This window comes from Capricornis sumatraensis, chromosome 4 (assembly GCF_032405125.1).
Source record: "Capricornis sumatraensis isolate serow.1 chromosome 4, serow.2, whole genome shotgun sequence".
NCBI lineage: Eukaryota > Metazoa > Chordata > Mammalia > Artiodactyla > Bovidae > Capricornis > Capricornis sumatraensis.
This window is the reverse complement of record NC_091072.1, coordinates 73500715-73511792: the sequence shown is the minus strand read 5'-3', so window position 1 is coordinate 73511792 and position 11078 is coordinate 73500715. Positions and strand designations below refer to the sequence as shown.

General features: G+C 39.8%; 1 protein-coding gene across 1 annotated transcript in view; it reads right to left on the bottom strand.

Moving 5' to 3' along the window:
• Window positions 1–2676: 2676 nt before the first annotated feature.
• Window positions 2677–11078, bottom strand: part of LOC138078386 (natural resistance-associated macrophage protein 2-like) — a 30515-nt gene continuing 22113 nt past the window's right edge. Inside the window, exons 16-17 of the mRNA XM_068971105.1 lie at window positions 9480–9533; window positions 2677–2987 (exon numbers count right to left, since the gene is read on the bottom strand). Coding sequence (XP_068827206.1) covers window positions 2910–2987; window positions 9480–9533 — 132 coding nt within the window. The 3' untranslated portion in view covers window positions 2677–2909. The remainder of the gene's footprint in view (window positions 2988–9479; window positions 9534–11078) is intronic.

The following is an 11078-nucleotide window of genomic DNA, read 5'->3' as shown; positions in this document are numbered from 1 at the left end:
CAGAAAGATCCCCCTCTCCCAAAACATGTTCAGCATTAAAAATAGATGAACTGAAGTGTTAACTCAGAAATGGGCTCTTCTCAAAACCCAAAAGATTCCAGAATTTTGTGATACCCTTAATCTGAAAGTACTAATGTATTTATTGCTCGGAAAAAAGCAATGAAAAATATTAAAAGTAGCTATACATAAGAACTCAAAAATTATGCTTAAATTAAAATGTAAAATCATTTATGGAGAAAAGTATGCAAGAAGCCCATTTACCCACATTAGCTTGGACAAAGGGAGGTCACTGAGGGAAGACCCTATAAACAGACACAAACCTGAATGTGCACAATACTTCTGGGGCAAAGGCTCGCTGCTTAATATCATAATGTTTAAAATTCAGAAGTCTATTTTTACCGGCTGCTATAACCTCTGATGCCTCCCTGACTATTGGGTATGCGCTGACTACTTTTTTATTAGGCCAGCACACAGTTATACAGCAGCAGCTGTTCAGTAACAACTATTTAATTGCATTTTTCTGATATCCTGGATATGTACTATCAGGGTACCCTTTTACAAATTGACTCCATAGTGTTAAACCTCAGAAACTGAGTGGGTATATGAATCTAGGTTAATCTTAAGACTGACTCTATTGGGACTTCCCCTTGTGGTCCAGTGGTTAAGACTCTGCATTTCCACTGCAGGAGTGGTGGGGCACAAGTTCAATCCCTGATGGAGAATCCCACATTCCACACAGTGGGGTCAAAAAAAGCGGGGAGACTGATTATATTGTTTTCTATATAAACACGTATCATGAAATCCAGACTGTAAATCATAAGGAATGATTAAATATTAACTTAGCAAAAAAGTCTGTCCAAGACTTACTGTTAGACATCAGTCTCCTCCACTGGTTTTAGCACGATTCGGCTTGCTTTATTATAAAGTTTTCTGATTACAGGAGTTGTATGACCTGAGAGGTATACTTATAAATTTTTGCTGTAAACTCTAGTCTGTTCCTAATAAGATACAATTTAAGAATGGAGAAAAGCTATAGAAACCCCTCAAGTACTTAATCTCTATTTAACCAACCACCTTATCTTTTTATGAGTTGTAAAACAGGATTCTTTCTGCTTTTTTTTTTCTTTTCCCAAACATCCTCTGGTAATGAAACTACTGAGAAATGGAACTGCCCAGGGAGGGAGAAAAAAATGCAACAAACTGACTCATATAGAGTTGCTGTCTCTGTATAAAGAAACCAAAACACTGAAACTCATTTAAGTCTCTTTTTCAAATAAAAGCTAATAAATGAATTCAGTTTTACTTGTAAGATCAGAAGGTCTCTTAACCTGAGTTGCAAGGCTATTGCTCTTATCAGAAGTTTCAAGGGTCATGAATTAGAAATAAGGGAATTTTAAGAATCATCTTGGAAAAAAACCCGTGCCACTTACAGGATCATTATAAATGACCAAGGCAATGTAAAATCTTATTGAAATGTGCAAAGTTTTAGAGTAAGGCAGCGAGGTTTATGCTCAAAGAGGAAAATGATGCTCAAACACAAAGGCTGCAGGGTTTGCAAACTCAAAGCCTTTGGGGCTGGAAGGAAATGAGAGAAGGCACAGACTGTATTCCATTAAAAATGGATAGCTGCCATTCAGTGTAAGTCAACTGTACTTCCATGAAGGGCTGTGAGCCTGGTGTTGAAAATGTTCTGACTTTTTAATCAGATCAATATGCAGAAACTTTCTGCAGAAAGTTTTAAGTATTAAATGTTTTATTATAAAAGTGTTATGGAAAAAAATTCTGCTTAGGAAGAAGAGTCAAAATATCTATAATCCATACGTGGGCAGGCAGTTTATAACATGTGGACCAATCTTCCAAGTCCCAGTGTGGGTCTAATCTCATACTACTTGGTAGAAATAAACTTAAAATGCTTAGCATTCCCTCGGAGAGTCAGCATTAGAAACATCAGCCACTCCAGGAAACAGACTTTGGCCTAGAAATGGTGTCTGGAGTATTAATGGGAAAAGGGGGAAGACAAGACATGGTGGGACTATACACACATTAGAAAGAAAACTAATACCTCCATTATCTTCTGTTGGGCTTTATAAAGTTCAGTGTTAGAATTCTTTTTATACCTAAAATGCTAGAATGGGCTGAGTTACAGTGCAGCATGGAAAACTGATTATTGGTTAAAGTATGATTTCTGGATATTGTTACTAGGTAGTAAGCTCTTTGGAAAATACCATCATATCTCTGAAAAAAACACTCAAGAAAAACAACAACAGAGAAAAACAATAATCACAGAGCACACCGACAGCCAGGATGAAGTAAGACTGCCAAAGAAAAGAAATGTCTTCTTTTGGAAACGATGTGCTAGTACCAGTAGTTACCAAGGGTTGGTTGATTAAATCCAAGTCAAGTTTAACTGGCCACAGTCAAGTATCACTTTAAAAATCAGTCTATTTGACCAGTTCATTCTGAAAAAGAGCAGTGCTCTTTTTCCTTTGTTACATGTGATTTAGACAAAATAAATATGATTTATCTGAACAAATTTGTTTAAAAAATACAGAATATCATTTTTATATAAAACTCTACCCAAACCAGTAAGTTCAGGTTTACATAAACATACACACATATATATTTTTTATAAATTCCAGAAGTCCAGACACAAGCCCATAGGGGTGTGTGGCCATCACAGGCTAATCACTCAACTCTGGCAGTTGTAGGACTGTTGTGAGGTGGGTGGGTCTCTGACCTACACTTAACAGCTGTCAGCTTTAACACCCTTCCCATGAGGAAATTTTTACCTTTTGTTCAAAATGTTTGAACAAAACTCACCACTGAACAAACAAGAGAAATGTTAACAGGACACTTGGCACAAAAGGACTAAGAGAAAGTGGGTCTTATATAGTCCCTCCGGCTGTCAGTCATCTAGACACAAGTGAGTCAGCATCCATGGTGTTCAGAAGGTAGAGTTCAGGTTGAACTGTCAATCCCAGATGGTACTGAGGACAAAAAGAAGATGGAAAAGGGTTAGACTGATTTATAAGTATTTAAAATTGGCATTCAAGCATCTATAATCAGCATGTAGAAGTAGCTCTTATTTCAGTTCTGCTATACTGATTTTCTTTCAGAAAATAAATGGCTTATAAATACATGAATGGTTTACTACAAATATAAAATAACTGACAGGAGCTGAAATAGTCAAGGATTTGCTAATGCCAAATACAAAATCTGCACTTTAACTATCCTCGTGACATACTCTACCTCTGCGTGGGTGTTTCTGATCCGGATATTAAGAGCAAATGTACTGCGAGCTTTTATACCTTAATACTAAGTGTGTTAGAACTCAAATTTCAGCGAGTTCCCCGGCGGTCCAGTGATTAGGACTCTGTGCTTTCCCTGCAGAGGGTTCAGGTTCAATCCCAGGTCAGGGAACTAAGATCCCATTAGCCGCACAGAACAACCCCCCCCCCCAAAAAAAAAAAAAAAAGAAAAGAAATCAGATTTCAAATAGTCTAAATTCTGAGCCCTATTGTCTGGGCCCTAATTATCCTTTGGCACCCCTGAGCAGAAAAAGCCTTTCATTAAACAAAAGAAAGAAACATAAAACGGCATATGCTAAGAGAAAAGGATCCCAGCCGTTTATCAGACTTCATAAGAATTACTTTAGCTGCCTTTAAAACACATTGCCAGGAACTTCCCTGGTGGTCCAGTGGTTAAGAATCCAACTTGCCAGGCAGAAGGTTTGACCCATGGTCACGGAACTGTGATTGCAGATTCCTGGGGGCAACTAAGCAAGCTCTGGCTCTGGAGCCCACAAGCAGCAACTAGAGAGAAGTCTGCAGATAGCAATGAAAGATCCCACGAGATGCAACCAAGACCCAAGGTGGACAAAAAATAAATATGAAAACAAAGCAAAAAAATATTTGCCAGACTCACTCCAGGAGGCCCAATCCAGATGATTTGTGTCAGCATTTTTGAAGGTGTAGCTTACTCTTTTCCTCTCCTTTGCATTCACCGTGGGACCATCACTAAATCTCCTTTTAGCCCTACTGGTACCAGGGGTTTTAGGAATGTTGTTGCCCCTTGGTACCAACAGCCTCTTTTGGGCCTTTCAGTTGTCTCATCTGTATAGAGACTGAACCTTCTGTTCTAAGAATCAAATGAGATCATATGAGTGCTCAGGATGCCAAATGCACACTATAAATTCACAGAAATACTTCTAGTAGAAGAATATAGTGCAAAAGGCACTGGGACTGGGATCAAGCTCCAACTCTGCCATTCCCTATGACCTTGAGCAAGTTATGTATCCTTCTTGAACCTTATCCTACTCAATTGTAAAACGGGAATAAATGCTGCACTTTAAAATGCCAAGGACATTAATAAACTACCTCATTTTGTGTGGGGGGTGGTGGGTGTGATGTCACGTCCGACTCTGATCCCATGGACTGTATAGCCAGCTAGGCTCTTCTGTCCATGGAATTTTCCAGGCAGTAATACTGGAATGGGTTGCCATTTCCTAGTCTAGGGAATTTTCATGACCCAGGGATTGCACCATGCCTCTTGGGTCTCCTGCACCGGCCGACCAATTCTTGACCACTGCGCCACCTGGGAAACCTATCTCATTTTAGTCTTCAGCAGTATTTTTAGACATTAAAAATGCCCATCAGAGGTTTACGATGACTGTGTGAAGATGAGAACAAAATGGGGCCCATGATAAAACTATTCTCAACCAGAAGGCTAGGAATTACTGAGTCACACTGGCCTTAGGGCAGAAGCACAGCACTTCAGATTTCAGCCTTTATACTCACTTCAGGGTTTTGTGATTCAGGTTTTAGTAACCAAGAGCAATTGTCAGATACACTGACAATCCACTGCGGCCTTTTCTTAAGTGAACTAAGGTGGTGGGGTGGGCGTGTAGTAAGCAAGGGCTGCATTTTTAGCTCCATGACCTCCAGGTTGTATCACTTCATGGCTTAGTAGAGAAAACTCCTTCATTGGAAAAGTTTGTTGTATTGCTCAGGGACACTGAGAAATGGAGCTAAATAGCAGAGGAACTGGCTAAACCTTTCAAGGGCAGAGAGGTACGCAAATGAATAAACCATCAGTTCTTACTTATTGCTGGCCCTGCCCATTTTCCACACCCACCACAAAAAGCATTCAGGTACTTTTGAAAATTTAGCACAGGCCAAACAAAATTAGTCTATGAATTGGCAACTTTTGACCTAAAACATATTCTAGCACTCATCAGAGTATTAAGAGAAGTATCTTTGATATGGTACTATTCTTGGTGCTGCTTAACACCAAAGCTCGGTGTCTAAAGTGTACTATAAAGTGTATACTACGTATTGTATCAGATGATTAGTAAAAATAACATGGGTTCTGGAATTAAGCTAGTCAGGCACAAATGCCAAATGCCTACTGATCAGTGATACGTTATTTTTAGTTTCTGGCCCTTCAGTTGCCTTATATATATATATTCTTATATATATATATATATATATATATATATATATATATATATTCTTATATATATTCTTATATATATATATATATATCCTTTTGCTGTAAGAATGACATGAGATCATGTGCGCGCTGAGGGCTTTCCAGGTGGCTCAGAGGTAACAAATCTGCCTGTCGATGCAGGAGGCCCATGAGATGTGGGTCCAATTCCTGGGTTGGGAAGATCTCCTGGAGTAGAAAATGGCAACCCACTTCCGTATTCTTGCCTGTAAAATCTCATGGACATAGGAGCCTGGCAGGATATAGTTTATGGGTTGAAAAAGAGTCAGACACAACTAAATCTGCACGCGCGCGCACACACACACACACACACACACACACACACACACACACACACACACACACACACACACAGAGTGTGCTTAGACCCCAACTACCATAATAATGTGTTGTTTTTAATGTTCCCAAGCTAAGGTGTCAAAGGTGGCACATCTGGATTCACGGGCCCTGCCCAAGGAAGGAACACAGAGCACCGCAGAGGGCAGAGCTGAAGGAAGTCTCAAACCAGGACCTTCAAACTGTGATGCACCCTATGTTAGCTATGAAATTACACCCAAATAAAGAGTTGCCTGGTCTTAGTGGTTAGAATTCTAAGCTTTTATGCCATGAGCCCCATTCCTGCCATGGGGTCAATCCCTGGGCAAGAGCTAAGATCCCCAAAGGCATGTGGCAGAGCCAAAAAAAGATTTTAAAAAACAAAACAAAACCAAGGTAAGAAGGGTGAGTTAAATGAGAAGGACAGCATGGAAAAGAAAATTCTCAGATGACGTCTATGGTGTTAATTCACAGGATTTAGTTCCTGTAAGACAGACAGGGAAGGCTTGCAACAGGGTGACAATCCTGGAACAAATTAAGGGCTGACCTAGTTTTTCATGCCATGTGTTTGGTGACAAGACTAGCAGTTTACTGTGTCTGAGTTTTGTATTTCTATCCGGTCTTTGTATTTATATGCTTTCATTTCTAAGTTAAACAATTTTCCTTTCACCTTTCAAATACTCATACTTTTTATTGGCAGCATATACAGAATATAAACGCCTACCTCAATGGTGAAACAAGACTACAGACAGAAAAATGTTCAGCTTAGAGCAGAGAAAGGCAGAATGACAGTTTTTTTCTCAATTTTAAATATTTTAATGATGTAACATTTAGCAATGGCAAAACTAATTAAATCAGTGATAGAAATTAGTGCTTGGTGTTTATAATTCATCAAGCCTTCTGGGAACTAAACCTATGTTGAGCCTTGAACAAATTGAATTTGAACCTCAAGAGTCTCCTCATATACATTTTTTTTTCAAAGGTAAATAAGACAGAAATACATGATCCCAGCAGGATGAATCTGAGAACATGAAATCACACATTCGGAGGAACACTGGACATGAAAGGCTGAGTATACACATGAACAGCTGATATAAATTACATGCAGAATTTTTATTTCATGCCTCCATGAAACATCCCTAACACCTAGATGTCCAGGGAGGTCAACTGTATTCCTCTATCCCTTCTAAAGAGAAAAATCATGAACAGTGTGAATCTAGTACATCAATTCAGGTGGTAGTTGATGTTTCAGTATTTCAAAGTTGTTGAGATCCCACTCATAGAGTATTTTCAAGGTTTTTAAAAAAATATCCAGGAAACCAAATTGGAAAAAGGAAAAAAAAAACTTTTTAATTACAAACCAAGTTTACATATTGTTAAATGGCCCCTAAAAGTTCATTGTAACCACTCCTAAAATCACTAGCAGGACCTCACAGGAGCCAAACTGCAGTTCTTCCCCAATGCTGGTAATTCCCAGTATGCTATAGCAGCAGTTATTTCATGCCACATTTATAAAGAACAAGGACCAACTTACATAAAGTACAATTGTGTATCCTTAAACATTTCACACAAGCAGCGTGCGCATGCTGGCACTGGGAGCTGTCAGCTCTAAGCATTGTTTACTGCACCCAGAGTAGTGGCTGGATAGAAAGTGTACTTTCCATCTGAAGGCATTAGGTGGAACACAGTATGGGAGTGCTTTTAACACTGTAAAATACTACACACAGAGTGACATAAACTGACATTTAACTGGGAAAAAATTTTCATCACTGCAAGACATATATACAACTTTGAAAAGAAAACTAGCAGCTTTTACCTGGGCTTCTAAATATTTGTGAATCTGAGACTGACTGGACCCAGCCAGACTCCAGACAAAGGTAAATGATGTTAGTGTACCATCTTTTACAAAGAATTTTGTCAACATGGCCCTCACCTACTGAGGCCAGACGAGAACTTAAGAGGTCAGTCCCCGATATCTCCAGAGTGCCCTTGTGAACAGCTTAGGGGATGATGGTAGGGGAGAGGGAGGAACGGTTGGGGAATTTGACTCTCGTGATGCTGTGCTACGTCACTGGAGGGGCTGAGGTAAAGGTACAGTCAGTGGAACACAGAAGTTTACCCTTAAAGCCGTGTAAACGACAGTCCATTCAGTCTGCACTTCAGACTGTGTACAAAGTACTGGAAACAATGCCTTTAGGGGCTCAGGCGAACAGAGAACGTCAATCAACAGGAATTACACCAAAAATGAAAAGTCCTTCAGTTGCATTCCCATTACTGTTCTCACCAAGTCAGTGGCTACAAAAGACCTGGTTATTTATCTCCACCAGACAGTGTGACTTGGTTTGAGATAATCACATGGTCTCAGGCTCCACAAGTGAAAATGTCAGAAGTGGCTGAAGAGCAGCAGCTCCATGCTGAAGGGACCCATTTCCTCTGACTCCAGAGCTCCACCATCTGGTCTCAAAGTTTTTCCCTCTGAGGGAATGGCTGAAGAGAGGTAGCCCAGTGCAACCCTGCAGAGAGAACTTGGCAACCAGTGACACCAAAGCACTCGCTGAGAGGGAGTGGGCTTTCCAATGCTTACATCCAGAGCTCCTGAGATTGCCTTGCAAGTCGTCTTGGGCATGCTTCAGAAAAACATGACGATTCTGGTAGAAGGTGTTTTTCAGGAATAAAACAGATGGTTCCTCTTCTTTCAAGTTTTTTCACCTCACCCCAAAGTCTCTTGAGAACATCAGTTCATAAATGCTACCATCTTTTTCTATCACTACCCTCCTGGAGGAGGAAGGGGAAGGTTTCTCTACTCCAAGTGCTCAAAAAGAAATACCATCAAGAGAGCTCTGTACTAACATGAGAGTCATTAAAGTCAGGACTCCCAAGAACATTTCAGTAAGCTCTCAATCTCTGAGGGAAATCATCAGAGTGATTTTCAGAAGAGATTAGTGTTAGTCACCATGACCACAAGTGAGTTTTACCATCTGTCCATTTATCATCTTCTTTAATGCATTCTTACCCCTCTTAACTTTCAATGAAATTAAAGTGAAAATAAGTTAAAAGAATCTTGAACCTGATGGAGGTAGACTATCTCACAAGTTTATATTTAATATGAATCAAACCACCCTAATTGAGGTTTTATTTTTTATAATTAATTCAAAGGGTATGCATAAGGAAAGTATTTCTCAGACTTTTAAATCCATTATCTTTTGATAAATAAAACTTGCGTACCTATTCTGTAATTTGTATTATGAAAACTGTATTGCATTCTCCAAATATGTTTTTTTAACATATAGTCAGTCTGTTAAGAATCATGCATTGAGAACTATCTCACATAAAAATAAAACAACTGACCCTGGGACAGTGAAAGAATTCAGTGCTGTTTGAGAGCAGGTATCAAGCTGTCAAAGATCCTAAATCCAGTTACCAGGTTAGGAGTTCAGGAGGAAAAATAATGCTATCTTTCAAACAAATATGCAACAATGTCTTTCCCAACAAACAGCCGAGTCCTAAATGCAGTCTGTGCAACAGCACATACCTTTGGCTATGTTCACACAGTAAACCATAGAAACACACTGGCTCTGATGGCTGCCTGTGAACAGTGTTTACTTAGGATAGCCAGTGGTGGCTTCTTCGGTCAGCAGGACTTTAGAGATGCTTACCGTGTGCCCACAGTCCAGGAAGGACATGCCCAGTGCAATCAAACATTGCCAACCCTAAAAGAGAAAATATGGTCATCATTCGCTGACCCGTCTGGAGAGCCCACTTACCCCCGTCACTGCCCACAAATGCACTGCTCAGATGCAAACCTCTTTGCTGTACTAATTTCAATTCTCAGCTCCCTCTGTTCCTACTGCTTTGTTTGTGGTGTGTTTCTTTTATCTAACTCTCAGGCAGAATTCCTTGAAGACCACTACCCCATTTCAGTCCTACTCCACTCCTCACAATGCAGGGCAATGACTGACTGGCTAATACAACTGCAACAGTCTCCTGAACTAAACAGTAGGAATTCATCTAGAATCAGTCCCCAGCCTTGAAAATGGGTCTTCAACATTTTCTACAGCCTCAGGGTGACTAAGAATGACTCAGCACTGTCATAACTGATCTGCATGAAGGAAGGATCCCCTTAAGTTCTACAGCACTTTTTTGGGGGGCCAGGGTTGAGGGGTGTTGCAGAGCTCAGTTCCCTTACCAGGGACTGAATCTGGGATTTTGAAGTGAAAGCCAGAAATTCTAACCACTACGCCACCAAGGGTCACCCTACAGCGAATTATTAAAACAATTTCTGTCAAGGCCATACTGAGTTCCTTGGGTTTCCTGGGAGTAAGTCCTGATATTGTAGGGTCAATATAATCTTAGTGTGCCCATGGCTCACTGAGGAGGAAGAAAGCAGAGCTATATCCATCCAAAACACAACTTCCCAACATTCATTAAAATGATGTTCCCCATCAAGCATCTACCCTCTGGCAGACCCTGACACGGGGGCTAGGGGTTGTCAGACGAGCAGGGGTTTCTGTCATCCAGTCTTCCCATTTTTTGCAGTAGATGTGGTATAAACTCGGCTGTCCCCAGTCCTCACCCACTGTGATTTTTAGAGAAACCTGTCTAGAATAATGAGGGAGACGTGTTGCTGGCATAGCTGCTTTTCCTTGATATAAGTAATGTTACAGAAGAAGGTGAAAACAGAGAAAAGAATATATCCATAACCCCACCATCCAAAGGCAACTACTATTACCATTTTACATAATTTACTCTAGACTCTTGACAATTTTTTTTTATTATCTAGGTATTTATAATTATACATTCTTTTTCTTTTTATTATTATTTATTTATTTTGCATTCCTTTTCTATATAGCTTGTTTTATAACCATCATTCTTTAGTAATTCTAGAATAATTCAACAAGAGATTATCACTTTTTACTTGAGTCATCATTGGACAGCTATTAAGCAGTAGAGCTGGGCAGTGCTGTGAACCCACATGTGTTCCCTCCAGAGATTTGAAATCACAAGACACACCTCCATTCTCCAACCTCATCTCATACCACTCTACTTTCTACATGCCTGATCTTCTTTAAGTTCTTCAAACATACTACACTCTCTTCTTAGGAATTATTAGGAATGGAAACCAGACAGAGTGACAGATTTAGAAAAATGATAGCTCTTAGGAACCGAGGGAAAATTTATGGTTAAAAATATTCTTTAGTCCCAGCTGGTTTAATGATTTCACATAAATTGTGTCAATAACCTAAAGACAGATAACC